Below are 18318 nucleotides of genomic sequence, written 5' to 3' on the forward strand. Positions count from 1 at the left end.
AAAACTTAGATACGATTTCTTTATAATTGTGGAAAGGTTATTGAAACGCAACAAAAAACTCGAATAAGTGTTGAGTTAAAAAATTTTAGACCCTTAAAAGAAAAATGGCGAAAAAGATTTAAAAAATCAAGATATGACAATTATATATACAACTGATTTCAATCGAACTAAGCATTGCAGTGTATGGAGATCGAATATTTATAGTTATGGTTAACATCTCCCTATTTTGTTTCATTTCAACATTGTTTTGTGAGAAAATGTTGATTTAATAATCACAGCTGATCATACTCTCCACTTTCAATGTGCTTATTGTTTTGTCACACATTCCACGAATTTACTTTTTATAGCTCGTGTGTGGTGGTATGATTGTTTCCTTAATTCGTACCACATGCAACGTTAATTCTTCAATAATTATATATATTTAGACATCATTTGGTAACTATTGTGTAAGCTTATTGACTACAGTGTTCCTACTTTGTTTCTATCATATATGAAACAACCGATTTGATTTTCAGCAATCAATGTCAAAAGTGAATTAAATGTACCTACACGGGTGGGGAGTATACTCGTACAAAATTCGAAATATATCCATAAAAATTGTTGCTGCGTTGTTATGCAAGCGATCGGACGCCTCCACATACTATATAGCGGCACCGGTGTGATGTATAGAGTGCATGGAACTGCAGTAAACTAAATCTAAAAAAATAAACAACGAAGCGCGTCACATGCCGGCAACAAAGAAAGAGCAACAACAAAAATTGAGTCGCTAAGAATAAATCAACAATGTTTAGTCGTATTTTGTTGAACATTAAGCATCGATCTAATATTACATTGCGCTCATGGTCATACCAATGCGAGTCGATTTTAGCTCAACGTTCACGTCGAATTCAGCAGTTATTTTCATTCTACCACCGCGTATACGGTTCAAATGGGCTACAACGATTGCTCCGCTCCTACCACAAACAGTTTGAACCACCAATAAGAGGCATAATGCTAAGTGCAGTGGGAGTAGTGGGTTTAAAACTCACTTCAGTATGTGAAGCAGCAGGATTCAATTGGGAAAAAGAACGTTTAAGCCTTAAAAATTTTGACCTTTGCAAGCGAGATATTGACTTTATTAACCAGTTGCCAAATAATAAATTATGTTCTTTGTGCAAAGAGAAGCACATGAAATACTGTTATTGCTCAGTGGGTAATAAAAAGTGTCGATCGCTTAAAGATGGGCGAGAGAGTATTCGTAACTGCCAGCGTCCGCTAAATTTACCCACAAATCCTCCACCTTTAGGTAACAAAGTAATAGAAGGAGTTAATGAAAACCAGTGGGAGCCATATTTTAGCAAAGATGAGTTTTCAATTTGGCGACGGGAGGAACGATCAGCTATGTACTCTTATAAGGTGTATGCGCGCTTTGATGATGTCTCGGCTGAAGATCTGCTACATGTCCAGACAGACCTGGGATATCGTCGATTATGGGATGAAACGGCTGTACGGCTAGAATTAATAGAAGAGGACCCAACACCCAATACAAATTCGCATCTAATTTACTGGGAAATGCAATGGCCAAGACTTTTCTCTAACCGAGACTATGTCTATTGTCGTCGCTTTGTGACCGACGTCAAACTTAATGTTATGATGGTATGCAGTCTAGGTGCACAACATGCCAAATATCCAGTTTACTCGAACAAAGTCCGCGTTAACGATTACTGGAGTTTGATGGTTATAAAACCTTTTAAAACTTTCGGTGAACCAGGAGTGCACTACATACTAACATATTACGATGATCCAGGACTGCCAATTCCTCAAAATATTAAATCATGGGTGGCACAAAAACAAATGCCAGAATTTTTGAAAAAAATGTACCTTGCGACGAAACAGTACTCTTTTAACCGAGCACTCGAGATGCAACACATATTCAGTATGTCGAACTTCCAACTACAAAATCATGAATACTTGGCAAATGAATCCAGAACGAGCTGGCTTAGAAAAATTCTTCGCACACGTGAACCAGGAACCGGAAAATAGGCCTAATAGCATACAGTAGTAGTTTTCTGTTAAGAAGAAAGAATTCCTTTGTTGGGGGGAAAGGGGCCGACATAGCGCAGCATAATCCAATAAATTTTAGTTATATTAATTACTAAAAAAACTTCTGTAAATTAAAATAGGTTATGTGGATATAGATTTATTACAAAATTTTCTGTATATTTCTTAAGCTCGGCAAATATTGATTTCTAACGAGACCTTTTTAAGTTAACATAGTAACATAATAAATTGAAAATTTTAATTAAAAAATGAATCATATACATGCAATTAATACATTTAGTTGTAAAAAGTAAAAAAAGAAATAAATAAAAATTATTACATGCCAACACGCAACTGTTTTAGAAAGTACATATATACAATTCAGATTTTTGTTTTTATTTGTATGAAAATATTATAAATGTTTAAGCCAAGTCATGTAGAATACCCAAGCCATACGAGTTCCGTAGGCAGATAATAAGAGCATATTTTTTATTATCGTTCCCTCGAGAGACGGTTCTACGTTACCGGAACGACCCGGACTGTCACTCCAGCAACATCTCTCGTATATGTATTGGGAATTTATATTTAATGTATTTTTTAGACAAACATAGTCATTATGAAAACTCAAATTAGCAAATCAATGCAAATAAAATATTTCTATGTTATTGTTATTTTTAACTCCTATTTAGATAGCTATTTTGTTTCAAAGCTTTGAATTGCTTTATAAAACTATTTTAATCATATTATTAAAAGTGTTTTATTTGAAGCACTGTAAGCAGTATTCCTCGATCTAAACACATATATGGAGTTCAGAGGCATTTCTTTTTCTTTCTTTATTAATATTATTTGCAATTATGAACTCTTGACCAAAAATGCAATATAAATAAGCCATCTTGATTAGCATAGAATTCTGAAGGTGTTTTTGTTGTTCAGTTTCTTAGTACACTTTTTATTAGCCCGTTTTCACTTTTTTCTTGAAAAATTCTTTGGTTCAGGAAGCATTTTTTCAAACTTGCTTCGTATTTTCGTGAGGCAGCCTAGTTATTTATTTTTCAAAAAATTGAATTGTAGCAGCAAAAAACAAAAAAAAAAAATGTTTGTAAAATTTTCAATTTTTTTTTCTAAAATACACCTCAAAACATCTACAACATAAAGTTCTGGACTCGTTCCGTATTACGAAATTAATGAGAGTATCATGGAGGTAATTTTAATGTTACTTATCCGTTTATTCACATTTTCTGTGAAGAAATTAACATTCTTAACTCTTTTATATTTGAAATCTTCCTTACATTCAAATCATACTTCGTATTTTCAGAGTAGCAGTAATTGATTCTTTTTGGACACTCATTTTATTGTTTGCCCATCGCAGTCGAGTATTTTTAAGTGCATGAGTTTGTTCCCAGGTGCAGTACCATTATCAAGCGGTTCCTTAATGCCTGAAGTACCTGAGGCGTATGTGGTGATGAAGTAAGCTGTCGATAGGCATACTCAAACTGAGTAAATCGGCCACAAGAAAGCCCGATCTGGTCTACTTTTAGAGATCTGCTAGTCAAGATTTAAACTCAACTTAGTTTTCATAGAAACTTAGAGGCTGTTACTCAGCATGTTTTACAATGTTTTGTATTCCTCAGTTGTTTGCTTTGTCTTACGCGTTTCCATTTGTTTTATCTATTTGTATGGCATATTTGGAAGAATTGTATGCAAAATAGCTACAAATGATGTGGCAGCATGATTCTCTCACGGCTCTCAATTTACGTAGAATACATAACTTAGAAATTGAAACCTACAGCTCGCTAAGTTTTCTAAGTTAAGTGGTATTTAGGCGAACTAGAAACATTTGATGCTGGTATGGCAGGTTGGCATAAGTTATGTGAAACTATGCCTATAACTAAAATATATAAGCAACTGCTCCGCGCACATTTTGACAAAATTCAGCGCTTTAGACGTTTAGTATGAACATCATCTTTAATTCATTAAAATGGAAATGCAATAACTACTAAATGAAGCTGATTTTAAATATTATCATATTCACAGATACTTTAATTTCAATGATATTGTTGTGGTTTAGCAAAAATGCCATGTGCATCACAAAAGGTTAATTTATTTGTTTACATTTTGAAAGAAACCTTTTGGTGATCTCAGGGAAAATTACACATACATATGTATATTGCAAATCGGGAACAACCAGAAAACATATTTATATATACATATGTATGTATAGATGTATGCACAGCAATAATTTTTCTATTTTGTATCATGCTTGTACGTACATACATATACACATATACTTACACAGGGTGTCCGATGGCAGAATAAGGTTATAAATTTAAAGTTTCTTCCCAAGCGCTGAGCGTATGAGTGGGGAGGGGGATCCCGTTAATTTTATTAAGCGTGCGAGGTATTTAGTCACAACACTGTTGGAGCGATTTCGTACGGTAAACACCATCTTTTGAACTGATGAAGCCCATTTTCGTTTAAAGGAAGTGTAAATAATTGAAATTGCCGTTTTATTTTTTTCCCCCCCGTTATTGGTCACCCAAAGCACAGAACCCACTATTAAAACCACAATAACCACTTCACAATCCCAAAGTAGCTGTTTGGTGTACACGCCGCACCCGACTAGAGAGACGATGGCGATACTGCGTGATTTCTTACGGTGACATATCCTTGTCACACAGATCGCCCGATCTTAACCCTACGGACTTTTTTTCCGTGAAAACCCAAAGTCTATAAGACAAACTCAGCGACCATCTTAGCACTAAGAAAAATATTGTTCGTGACTTCAATTCGTCAACGAGTGGCACGGAGGCCACATTTCACGAATGTATCCAATGTAACGGTCAACATTTAGATGAAATAATAATAAAAATAAAAAAACCGCACTTGTTTTCTTTGTAATAGTTATTGAAATAAATTTGTATCATTAGTAATTATTTTTTAATTTAGCTTTTAATTTCTAATTTTACCACCAGACACCCTGCACATGCTTATATACATACACACATATGCATATATGTATGTGTATATAACAATCTGTATACACATGTTGATAAATAGCGTATTTGAATATTCAACGGAGAAATATCAGTTTGAATCAAAAGAATTTATTGTTACTCTACAAGTACAACATATGTAAGTTTGTATGTCGGAAATAAGCATATGCATAGCTGATTATAAAAATACATATAATTCACCTTTATTGTGTTCACCTTTATTACAATAAATATAAACATATTTAAAGAATTCATAAAAGAACTGTATTTTATTTAGTAACGACAGCGAAATTCCTCTCCTTTTTACTTTTTCTTCTTCTTAATTGGCGCGATAACCGCTTACGCGTTTTGGCCGTATTTAACAAAGCGTCAGTCGTATCTTTCTCGTTTTGGCGCCAGTTGGACACACCAAGTGAAGCCAAGTCCTCCACCTGATCTTTACAACGCAGAGGAGGTCTTCCTCTTCCTCTGCTTCCACCAGCTGGTTCCTTGCTTGAACTGCATGTTATGCTATGTTACGTTATATTATGTTATGTTATGGTGTGTTGTGTTTTGTTATATTTTGGTTTGTGTGCGTGTGTGCGTTATTATGTTTATATACATAACAATGATGTGTTTACATACATATATATGTATGTATATATTATGGTTGTTATGTTTATAAAAAAATAAATATAATAATGATGTTTATATATGTTATTATTGTGTTTATGTAGGAAAAATATAACAATAATATTTATATAAGGGTTATTTGTATATGCAATATAAATATAAAAATATAAATAATGATATACATATATATTGAATTTATAATAAGTGACGACTAATTGTTAATACCTGTTGTTTTAATGTTTTTATTATTAATTTATTATTATAAAGGGTGGTTAAGTTTCAAGGGTCGGTGTTGAATTTGAATAAAATACAATTTTTTTAGGAAATTATTGTCATTTCTCTTTATTATGATAATATTGGTATGGCTCAATTACGTATGGAGCAAAATATCGGTCAAATGGCCGCCGCGGCCTCGGCGGCATACCTCCAAAGACCATGCAAATGCAAATAGTTCCTTATCTGAAGGAAAAAATGTATGGCAATATTTACCACATACCTTATAAGATATGCTGTATACTAATATAATATATGCATACATACATATACTTTGGTGCAATTTTCATAGTCGAATATACATATGTTGAGAATAGGACGACGATAGGAAAAGTAGAAAATGAAGAGGAGTGTTTCGAGTGTAAAGTGTCTTGAAAAAGTCAAATCGATGATGGTGCCTCTTAGTGTTGTTGACTTATTAACGTCTAATGCACAATCGAATTTGAACATATCTTTCATGAATTTGATAAATGTTTCGTCATTTTTTACGTTTGTGTAAATGTAACTTGATCAATTCCATTGCGATTCCATTTACCTCTTTCTCTATATCCATACAAAATATCTATCAAACAAATAAAATTAAAATTTTCTTTTGAAAAATCCACCATTACATCAGTATTCTTTCTTATGACGTTGTCACGTTAAACTATCGTCAGTAGTACACCGACTTTACAGACAACCTCTTTTTCTACTAGATGGGTTAAATATTGATTAATTTTGAAACTTAATATTGGATAATTGAGCGTTTAGATGGACGTATAGGTATTTTATTTAAGCACACATTTTATTTGTGGCCATTCCTGTGCTGGTATCGGACTTAAGAGCCATACATATATTAAATTATTTTCGACGAATAAAAAACTAAAGTATCGACATAAATCATTTAACACTTCGCCCTTCAACGTCTTTTTTATGAGTTTATTTAGCTGTTTTAACTTTTCCAGTGATTAAGTATGTATGCACACATTTTTGGGGCCACTTTTAATTTTTTTTTTTTTCACGACACTGAAATTTAAAATCTACAAGTAAATAGAAGTCATGTATCCTACACAGTAGGATACAAATTTTGTATACATATATTATCTACCATTTGGATATAACCCTTTAGATAGGCAGTGAGTGTATATTACTTTCGCTTAACCCTCCGTCGGACACCTTTTTTAAAACCTTCGGTTGGACACCTGGTCGAGAATCCTTCTTAAAAGGTTATATGCATAAATCGATAGAAAATAAAATTTTAGGAAGCTACCTGGAAGCTTAAGTCGTTAGCTATAGTAGAAATACATTTAATTCACTTCTAAAGTCAAAAATCCAATCTGTCCAGTCCCGGGTGCCCAACGGAGGGTTAAAATGCATCTTAATGGACGGATTTAAAACAAGCCATTTCAATACAAATAATGATGTGAGACATTTATTTTTTCAAATCCATTAAAATTTATTTCAATAGTATTAAAGGATATATTTCTTCTTACTATTCTTTGACATATGCACCCTTTAAAATAATTTTAATCGAAAGATTTACAAAGTATACTGAAACTTTCTGAATGAGAAGTTTGCCTATTAAGCCTTAGGACTTTAGAAAACAGAACATAAATCGCCTTCGAAGTACTAAAAAAAGAAATGTCTAAACAATTCATATTTTAAAAATGCATCTTATTGAAATTTAAATTTTTTCTATAAAAAAAAAAATAGTTTATTGTGGTAAAACCAATATCCTACAAGGTAAAAGAAGTTGGTTGGTTAAAATTCTACAAATTGCTTTTGAATACGTGAAAAAGTAATATTTTTGATACAAAATATTTTATCTTATTTTGATACTTCAATTATATAAAACGTATTAAAGATAGCAGTAATAAAATAACAACGCTCTCCGAAGATTTTATGGCGTTATTGTTGTTATAGCAAAAACATTCACCATACATGTTTGGGGAATGCTGCTGAAGTGACAGTCCTTGGCCGGATATAAATCTGGGTCGTTCCGGTAACGTTGTTGAACCGAATGTTGTTGCGTATTTATTTCTTCTTTCTATCCTGCGTACACTTCGGGCAAAACCACTTTCCTTTAGGTTTTGTTGTGAGACCAACACAAGCGAAGTGGAACCATTCGATAGGACACTGCAGTTGAGAAAATGCAGACAAATGAAATAACCGTAGTAAGTAACTTATTGTAATTAAATCATTGGAGGAACTTACATCTGGATTATCACAACCAATCATTTCGCCGTAGGAAACCTGGTGACACAAGCAATAAGTAGGTTCATTCGGGTCCACCGGCATATCTAGCACATCGCTTGGATGTGTGGCGGCTGTTAAGCATGACTCCTTTTCAGAATCCTCAATTTCCGCATTTTTCTTGAAATATATTTGAAATTTTATATACCATCATTGTTCATAGAAAAAAAGTTGCACAATTCCAAAAGAAATCCAAGTACTATATTCAAAAATGCAGAAATAAAATGGCTTTAGAAAAATACAAAGGCATTTGGTAAATATGAAATGCGATGAACATATGAGAGGTGAATTAACACAATGAACCTTGTACTTGCAATTAGTTTTTGAGATCAGATTGCTTCTTCAAAAATAACACTAAGTATAAAAATATACTTATTTTGCATACATCACATTCAAAAGGATGCTAATTTTTTATATATATAAATACATATGTTATTTAGTTGGGATGAGATACTAAGTTCAGTTGTTGTTGTTGTTGTAGCAGCATAAACATTCCCCATATTTACATACGGGGAATGCTGCTGGAGTGACAGTCCTTGACCGGATATAAATCAGGATCGTTTCGGTAACGTACAACCGAATGTCGTGGAAACGATACTAAGTTCAGTCTTTCTGTCTTTGATGTAAGTTCAAACATACAAACATCTACTTTTTCGCATCTGGTATACTTATATATGATGATCTTTAAGTTATACATATTATCATTATATAAATGATATTTTACTAAAAACATGCACCGGGTATATAAAGTTCGGTACCAACCGAACTTAACATTTTTCTGCTTGTAAAATTAATTATATCCTCAACGTTCAATAAAAAAAGAGCTTTACAAAAATATAAGCAAGGATCAATCAAATTAAGTAACTGCCACAAAAACAATCAGACAATAATTATTTTTTATGAGTATATGAAAATGAATATGATGATTACCTTTTGACCCCCCTTGCGTGTTTCTTTTTCTTGATTTACCTTCGCCCTTTTCTTTTTGCTACCTTGCCCGCCTCCACTAGTTCCACCACCACTACAACTTGTTGTCACATTTGTGGCGTTTGCTCGTGCTTCTTCATCCGATGAACCTGTACGTTTTCGTTTCCCCGGCGTTTTTGTGTCCTTTGTCTTCTTTCGGCCTTCTAAAAAAATGCAATAATGCAATCTAGATCATCAATTTCAAATATAGTTATTAAGGCGCCTTACTTTTTACCACCGCTTCTTCTGATTTGCTACGTGTAGAGGATGCTTTCTCTTGTATTTCACCCTCGAAGCGAGCTAAATCATTGTCCAGACGTCGTATTTGTTTATCCACCAACTCGTATGTCTGAATGGCCAACTGCACTTTGTCATCGCTGTATTCCTTCGCTTTGCCAAAGAGTGCTTGAATGTCCATAAGACGCTCTTTGCGTTCTTCGTCTGCCATAGAGCAGCCTCCATTTGCCGCAAGTTTGTGCATGAACTCTTTCGCCCGAGAATCGATGCTTTTCATTGCAGTCTGGGCACGATCGTCTAATTTGCGCATCAATTTGAAGTTGCGCTCTAATTCGGTCGGCAATGACTCCAATCCTAAAAAAACACAGAAATGATTTATTTGTCCGCAGTTGATGATAGCTTCTGGTTAATAGGTATTACACTTTGACTTGTGGTAATGTTCGCCTTCTTTACTCACCGTCAAGATAGTTTTCTAAATAAATTGCTGATGACATTGCTTGTAAGAAATACTTCTTTTTCGAAAACAAATGCAATACCAGTTTCAATTAACATAAATAATCAGCATCGCTAAATATATTTATTTAACAGCTGTTTTTGGAACTGCAACATAGGATTCTAGATACGAAACTCTCTCATTTTATATGAGAGCGCGCCCAGGAACTCGTTTAAGTAATTGGCAGCACTGTCAATCTTTGGACTGGTGAACAGCTGATGGTTGAAATGGCGTGTTGCCAGAAATAAGGCGGCTAAAATAACGACGAAAGCAGTTAATTTTTACGTTAGTGCCATATATTTATTATTATATACATATTTTGCAGGAATTTATATTCAAATAAGAGGGGGGAAATTTCACATTAACATTAATTAATTTATATATATTCAATATACTTAAACAATTTTATTGAAGACATGGTGTGAGTTCTTTGTAAACTTTGTATGCTTTAAAAGCGTAGACAATTATATTAAGTTTGAATTTTTTTCCGTGGACAAAATAAAATCTACGACGTCTTAACTTTTTTATTTTATTTTAAAGAATGTAATCGCCAACTAAATGTAAGTACATATATGTATATGTTGAACGATGAAATGCTAATATGGTTGGTGCAATCGAGATGACGTGCTGAGTAACAATCTCTAAATTTCTAAGAAAACCTAAGCTAAATCTAAATTTTTCCAAATATGCTATATAAAATTGATTTTACGTATAAATGTAAAATACATGTCAATAGGCCAAATGCAGAAACTATGGCAACGTGGTAAAACTGACGTCACGTCACTTGGGAAGGCGCAATCTTGAATTCTACCGTTTGTGCTTTTATAGTAAATTGTACTTGAGGTAGGAAGAAAAAAAATTAATTGATGCAAAACAATTGATTGATAAAAAACAAAACCTTAAATCAGCTGCTCCGATTAATCACCTTACATGAATTCACCTTGTGTAAACTTTTATTTGTACAACACTGCAATCACCACCATAGCTGCCAACTTCGTACTTAAAGCATTAGACTTAGTGCTTTTTGAAAACCTTCACAAACCTCCAAAATATGGTTTAGTTTTCTGAACTAAGATGTAGTGTTGAAAACATGAAATAATTTGAATAACTTGGCTGCAATGAAATTAAGCCATGGACGTGTTTTTAGTCGATTCGATTAACAATAAACGGGTTGCGCTTCGTACCTCTTTTTGAAGTCACTTTCCTTTTTGTTAATTATATTTAATTCAGAAACTAATATGTTGTAAATAATACTTTAAAATAATAAATAAAAACTCGAAATCTTCTATGTATTTTCCTTTTTAAGTTCCCAAGGCTAAGTCCACTAAAATTGAACTATGATTGATAAAAATGTCGATTTGTGATCCACGTTCTTTTTTCCGTTAAAATGTATCGTTTTTTGTATTTGTTTTAGAACCGTTATAAACAAATAAATATTGTCTTATTGAATTATATGTTACATTTTATCTTTATGTTTTAATTTTGTTAAACTGCATAAAAAAGAAATATTGGATTTAAAAATTTTAGTACTTTTAGAGTTGTAAGAAAGTTTTGTTATATTTTGGAACTAAAGGTTGGCAACACCGATCACTATTCCCAGGCAAATCTATACAAGGTGAAGTCACTAGAGCAACAGCAGCATTTACTTGTACCTTTTCTATTTAGTTGGTAAACTCTTTTTCTTACCGAAAACCACTACTTTATTTTTGGCGAATTTTAAAATTAAGCGCTGTCAGTATAGAAACTAAGCATACTGTTATGAGCAAATGGATGCATGTGCAGATGTACGTGTGCACAATTTATTCTATAGTCTTGGCTCTCTACTTCTGCATATTCTTCCACTTATTTTTATTTGTTTATTTTCTGTACTGACGTTACGGTACTTGGGAATACGCAATATTGTATTGTATTCTAGGATTATTTTATAATCTCAGATTTTGGGAGAGAAATTTTGTACGGGAAATCTTGCTTTTTAATTATGAATTCGGAGTTAAGCACGAAAAAGTAGATCATTTACTTATATGTGAACGTATTATTACCTCCAGTTCAATGTGTCCTGATTCCAACTACTTAATCGCAAGAAAAGTAGCAAACAATTTACTCTAGTAACAGCACCTTGTACGAATTCGCCTTGCTTCTATCGCCAGAGATGAAACCAAGGCGAATCTATTGAAGAAAAAAATTTATAAATACTCCCTTGTACAGTGGGTTTTGTTTTGAGAACAGTTTAATAAAGTTTCTCGTACTGCGCGAAGGTGTTTATTTTACATTTTGTTTGCGTCTATGACAAAAATTCATATACACCTAGCTATAGCACCTTTTTAGCTCGCCACAAGCAGTCGCAAATAAATAGTGTTAAGAGAAATTAGCACAATTCTTCTTTCACAATTTGTTGCTGTGTTATAGTGTTGTTGAGTGAATGAAAACCAGCTAAATTCAAAAAGCTTGTAAATCCTTACATAATCCTATACAGTTAAAGGAAAGAAAAAATCGAAACGCAATCGATTCGAAACCAAATGTCTACCATCTGATCAAATTTTCACGCATGTAATAACAAAAAAGAAAAACTTGTTAGCTACGTAACAGATGTGTACAATAATTACAGTTCACTTCCTTGAACTGCAAAAATTATAATATCACTAATATATGCAAATAAAGAAAAAGCTAATACCGGCGTGGAACTCTATAGAATTTAAGTAGATTAAATACCGTAATATTTTTTTAGTGTCCGATTAAATAATCCGCCAAATTGGCTTCGCAAAGTTCTATACTTGATATTTACATCATGGCTTGGGAACATGGCAGCTCTCCGGTGGATTGGTGTGAAGGAAATTACTTGATATCTTCAAATATAGCAGAGTTTGTGAATACGGTATGTCCATCTAAATTTATAAGTTAATGCGAAAAAGCGTCTGCGTGATATATCGGAAACGGAATAGGAGAATAGGAAACGCCATAGTAGGACGAGTTCCGTTAAACATTTAAATTGTTCAAAGCACAGTACAGTTCTAAAGGTTTGATAATAAATCGAAGCGATTTCATTTACAAGTACAAACCTTAAAATACGCTTAGAAGGAAATATTAAATGCATAATTATCTACTTTGTGGTGCATATGAACAAATTGGTAAAAAAAGACGGTATAAATAATCCGAAGGAGCAAAATTATTTTTTAACCGTTCAAAAGTTTAATTTTCATAAAGTTCGTCTTTTCTATCATTAAATAAAGGAAGGTAAATACAGTTAGGGGTCAATAAAGGGTGATCAATTTAGAGGTATCGAATTTTAAATTGATTGTGCCATCTTTATTGTTTTTGCGTAGAACCATTCATGACATTTATTTTTTAAATACATATAATCTCTTTCAAATGTTGGCCGCAACTGCGTCGTAAATCGGCAATCCGTAAACACTAATTTTGAATGACTCGTTGGAGGACTTCGGTCGGTATCTCATGAATATCTTTAGTAATGTTGGCTTCCAATGCCCCAATCGAAGCTGGTTTATCCACAAAGCATTTAGACTTTACATACTCCCACAAATAAAAGTCCAAAGGTGTGATATCAATCGATCTTGGTGACTAATCCACTGCTCCGAGACGAGAGATAAATTACTCACCGAAACGACGACGCAGTAAATCCATTGTTTCACGGGTTGTATGGCAAGTAGCGCCGTTCAAGACGGCGTTGGAATCAAATGTTGTGGAGATCACGGGCCTCAATATCCGGAATAAAAAAGTTGTTGTTGTTGTAGCAGTACCTTTACGCTGTCAGTGTAGCGTAATCACCGGTCGTCTTCGACTAGCTCATCTAACGGTAGGCCCAGGAAATTAGTTGTTTTGACGGGTTGGGTCCAGAGGGAGAGGGGTGTTAGATGAGAGGGTTTAATAGGGCATGTGAAAAGGTGGTTAGTGTGCGGGGTGTCTTCACATGCTGGACATATGTTTAGTATGTCGGGGTCGATTCTGGATAAGTAGGAGTTTAACCTGCTACAATATTCAGAATGTAATTGTGCCAAGGTTACACAGGACTCTCGGGGAAATTAAAAGTCGTGTCGGAATTAAAAAGTCGTTTATCATGGTACGAAAGCGTTCGCCATTCACAGTTACATTGGTTCCAGCCTCGTTTCTGAAGAAATATGGGCCGATGGTGCCACCAGCTTATAGGCCACATCAAACGGTTGTTTTCAATGGAAGTAATGGCTGTTCTTGAGCGGCTTTGGGTTGCTCTTCAGCCCGAATACGGCAATTTTGCTTATTGACATAGCTATTAAGCCAAAAATGAGCACAATCACCTTTACACCATAAGTTGGCCTGATCGCGCGATGAACACTTTTCACAGAGCGTTGATTTTGAAATGCCAATGAATGCTGAAAAAAATTATGTATTTTGTTTGACAGTAGTCATGCGTGATTTATCAAAAAGGTCCTAGTGAGAAAAGTACCAATCTGATCATCCTATAAGTTTATTTATGTTATCTACCATTGAATTTCATATATATCTTCATCCAACAATATACATATATATATTTAAGGAAATGATATTACCATTGTGCTCTTCTTTGAACACTCAATGCCAGTAACTGTTATCCTATTGGAATTTTAGTATGCAAGTGTACTCATATAAATCTAAGTTAAAAATGTATAGATTTTATAACACAATAAAGAATTGGAAACAAACAAACAATTTTCACAAAGTTCAGCAAACATTTTTGCATTTAAAAGTTTTAAGCCACTCTGTTGTACTGAAAGTAGCTTATCAGAAATTCCTCTGTTTATCTTGTCGTTGACCGATAGAACTACGCCAGTGTTCAATGAATTTCTTCTCCCCCCACTTTCTGAGAAACTCGTTAATGAGGCTTTTTGCAAGTGCACATAAAGACTCAACCCCAATTGTCTCATGTCTGTCCCATTTTCAGCTAGATAGACTCAAAATTAGTTTCAATGTTGTTTTTATTCGACTTCAAGACGAATGCTTCTAGTTAACAGGCGCTTCTGATCTTGTTGGACCTTTAAATAAATTAGCTTATGCCCGTATGAGTGTTTGGTTACATTTGTAATATCTTCTTAACCAAGCCCAAAATAAGCAGAAACCCCACGAATAATATTTGATTGCTTCGTTATTAACCGAATCTTCAAGCAATAAAATCCTCCATCAAAAATATTAAGTACAGCAAATACGATTTCCCTGAAAATTAAGTGAAATTCGAATTTTCTAATTCCTTGGAGAGCTCTACATATGTACCTTAGCGAAGGCAAGTACTGTAGCTAAACAAAACTAAATCATGCGAATGTCTTTTTATGTGTTAATTATCAGTTCATTCTTAACAAACTGCACCTGCAGGAATGTAGTAAATGTTTGTAGATAAACCTTTTACGATCTAACAAACTAAATTCTATACTTGTACAAGGTGGCGCATATTAATCCCCCTATCGGAAGTTTTATAATTTTTACAAATGGAGTAGTACATTAATCATATTGGACACTTGTGAACTACCTGTGACAGCTGCGGTATACAAACAGAGCGATTGAGCGCGTAAAGGTCAAAATAAAGATTTCCATTACACAAAATCAGTTTTTTATTTAATAAAAAATTATTCTAAAAAAAACTGTATGATTATTTTTGGGCCAAATTGTATAATATTAAGTGGTGGGGCACTGAACTCATTCAACACAAACTGCTTGCCGATATATATGCACATACGTAAATGTGTATGTACGCATGCAAATGTAAGATAAATCACTTTCATAAATATCATTTAAATCACTGCGAATATACTGCGAATATATTATATATGTATGTACAATTCAAAGGAACAACATGCAATTAAGATTTGTGACACGACAAACGCATTATGCAGGCAAAATTTGTATTAAGTGCCTAATATAAATATACAGTTCATAATTGTTGTGCTAAATTGGGATCTTGAGATGCACCTTGTTGTTTGACTGTAGTACTTTGTGTAGACGGCACTACATATATTAATTATCTGTCTGAGTGTTAAGAGAATGCCACATCAAACTTGAAGTTGTGTCCTTCTTTTTGTCGTAATTTCTACAATATACATATCGCACCCTAAATACAAAAGGGTCACAATATGTTAAAAACTGCAGACCAAAAATAAAAGAACTAAGGACTAATCGTTGAAAATATTAAGTTAAAAAATCAAACAAATAGAACGAACCGCTCTGTCCCGGGAGATTTTTCTCCTATCATGTATCTTCTGATCAATTGTATTTTGGGGAAAAAAGTAGGCACCACAAATGCAAGAAAAATGGAGAACGTAATGGCACTTTTAAATGAATTTTTCGCCACCAAAATGTGACGGGGCACTACATCAAAATGTAAGAAATTAAACTTTTCAATAGCATAAAATGCTAAAAACTACCAACCAGAGCAAACTAGAGTTACTTGTACTTGTAAGCGTTATGCAGGGACATCCTGGAATTGCGAGAGGTTTTTATAAAGGTAGCGACAAGGAGGTTAGCAGGAGATTAAGCAATTAAAAATGTGCTTAATCTTTGTACATAGTATTAGTAATTGGACTACAGATATACGTGTGTTTTAGTAATAATATTTATTTTTTCCTGAAAGAGTTTAATTTATTTTTATTTTATTAATTAGTATTAAAAAAGTGTTAAAAAATAATAACTAGTTGAAAAACTGTTTCAATTTAATAAATTTACTTAATTTATTTATTAATTTACAAAACAATAAATTAATTACTTTTTCCCACTTTTTTATCAACTTTATTTGAAATAACTTAAGTTTTCCCACAGTTCACTTGGAACTCTCATAAATGCAGAATTCAGCTGTTTCGAAACTCAAATTTCCTACTACCAAATTTTTGGGGAAAAATCTTTTTTTCAACCAATAAGGTCTCTGAAAAATTCGTTGAATAACTATGCGCCGTCATTCTATTAGATTTTAAACACCGTTTACAAGGTTTCCCACAAGTTTTTTCTTACTTCCACTGCAACTCTTTAATGATGTACTTTGTACTTATGGCGTTGGCAATCCATTTCATGGAAGAGGGGTTTCTCTTTTTGAATAACTTCCAAGCGTTGTGGACTGTTTTCAATAGATGCTTCAAGCAGAGCGGTATTGCAGCACTTGTCATTGTGAAGTAAATTTCGCTCAGTAATTTATGTTTCAATTTTGTAGCACAGCGAACCATAAAAATGTATATGGAATTTTTCGAAATATAGCTATGTTTTTTAGTGCCGTGCGCAAATTTTCAGAAACGAGATTATTTAACTTGATACCAATGGGAGAAATCCCTTTGAAGTTACTAATTCCTCAACTTGATAACTAAGAAAATCTTCTTAGTTGAGAACACTTTATTCCCCTCTTTTTGTAGTACAAGCTTCAAGTGCTGCAAAATTCGCGTTGATTTTCGACAATTTTTTCTGCTGAAGGTGTTGGGTGTTTTCTTCTATATTTTTTTATAAATTTGAATAGGCGTTAAATGGAGAAAATGCATAAGACCGCTTCCGAAAAAAAAATCTCAGACATCAGTGTGATTTTGGTTCTACTTGCACTTTATTACACCAATGATCTATAAAATTGTATAACCGAAATTTTTCTAAATATTCTAAGTAAAAAACTTGACATTTCGATGAAAATTTGCCGATTTTTTACAAACAATATACAAAGTTCGAATCTTTGCTTTATATGGTTGTTGTGGTAGTATGAACAATATTTTTATAAAAAGGAATTGAAAGTTTAAAATAAATAGTCAAAACTTATCAATTTGTGGTGTACACTTTATTTTGACGCTGACTGTATGCAAAAACTCTATGTCCTGTTAAACAATTATAGCGAAAGTACCGAAGTACCGAAATTATTTCAGTCGTAAGTAAAAGTCTTGTTTCATCAATACAAAGCAGCCGCGCACAAAGTTCAAGTTGCGCTGGCTGACATATTTGTAAGAAGTGGGCCCCGAATTGCTGAAATACCCTCCCTATTCACCAGATATAGATAGCTTCGAGTGATTCTACATCTTTTATCGTCTCACGGAACAGTTCAGAGATATGAAATTTGACAAAGATAGCAACTTAATAGATGCCGTGTTCAATGAATTTCTTCTCCCCCCACTTTCTGAGAAACTCGTTAATGAGGCTTTTTGCAAGTGCACATAAAGACTCAACCCCAATTGTCTCATGTCTGTCCCATTTTCAGCTAGATAGACTCAAAATTAGTTTCAATGTTGTTTTTATTCGACTTCAAGACGAATGCTTCTAGTTAACAGGCGCTTCTGATCTTGTTGGACCTTTAAATAAATTAGCTTATGCCCGTATGAGTGTTTGGTTACATTTGTAATATCTTCTTAACCAAGCCCAAAATAAGCAGAAACCCCACGAATAATACTTGATTGCTTCGTTATTAACCGAATCTTCAAGCAATAAAATCCTCCATCAAAAATATTAAGTACAGCAAATACGATTTCCCTGAAAATTAAGTGAAATTCGAATTTTCTAATTCCTTGGAGAGCTCTA

At 33.5% G+C, this 18318-nt stretch overlaps 3 protein-coding genes across 5 annotated transcripts in view; 2 read left to right on the top strand and 1 right to left on the bottom strand.

Moving 5' to 3' along the window:
• The first annotated feature begins 306 nt into the window (after positions 1-306).
• LOC128863659 (stAR-related lipid transfer protein 7, mitochondrial) lies at positions 307-2366 on the top strand. Its single transcript, XM_054102918.1, has 2 exons — positions 307-446; positions 516-2366. The coding sequence occupies exon 2, from the start codon at positions 784-786 to the stop codon at positions 2020-2022; it is 1239 nt and encodes a 412-aa protein (XP_053958893.1). The 5' UTR covers positions 307-446; positions 516-783; the 3' UTR covers positions 2023-2366.
• A 4941-nt stretch (positions 2367-7307) lies between these two features.
• Positions 7308-9969, bottom strand: LOC128862831 (inhibitor of growth protein 5). Of its 2 annotated transcripts, none has more exons than XM_054101598.1 (5): positions 9790-9969; positions 9324-9686; positions 9099-9259; positions 8091-8249; positions 7308-8012 (listed from the first exon to the last, which is right to left on the bottom strand). In XM_054101598.1, exons 1-5 carry the CDS (start codon positions 9824-9826, stop codon positions 7911-7913), a joined length of 822 nt encoding a protein of 273 aa, XP_053957573.1. In that variant the 5' UTR covers positions 9827-9969; the 3' UTR covers positions 7308-7910. The 2 variants fall into 2 exon arrangements, with proteins under 2 accessions (XP_053957573.1, XP_053957572.1); XM_054101597.1 differs by having other exon boundaries at positions 9060-9259; positions 9790-9968.
• A 2027-nt stretch (positions 9970-11996) lies between these two features.
• The window catches only part of LOC128865135 (alkaline ceramidase), a 44614-nt gene continuing 38292 nt past the window's right edge, over positions 11997-18318 (top strand). Inside the window, exons 1-2 of one of the 2 annotated variants that reach the window (XM_054105150.1) lie at positions 11997-12372; positions 12551-12697. In XM_054105150.1, coding sequence (XP_053961125.1) covers positions 12611-12697 — 87 coding nt within the window. In that variant the 5' untranslated portion in view covers positions 11997-12372; positions 12551-12610. Of the gene's footprint in view, positions 12698-18318 lie in introns of both variants that reach the window. The other variant, XM_054105149.1, reaches the window with a different exon arrangement.

Source organism: Anastrepha ludens, chromosome 5 (genome assembly GCF_028408465.1).
Source record: "Anastrepha ludens isolate Willacy chromosome 5, idAnaLude1.1, whole genome shotgun sequence".
NCBI classification, from domain to species: domain Eukaryota; kingdom Metazoa; phylum Arthropoda; class Insecta; order Diptera; family Tephritidae; genus Anastrepha; species Anastrepha ludens.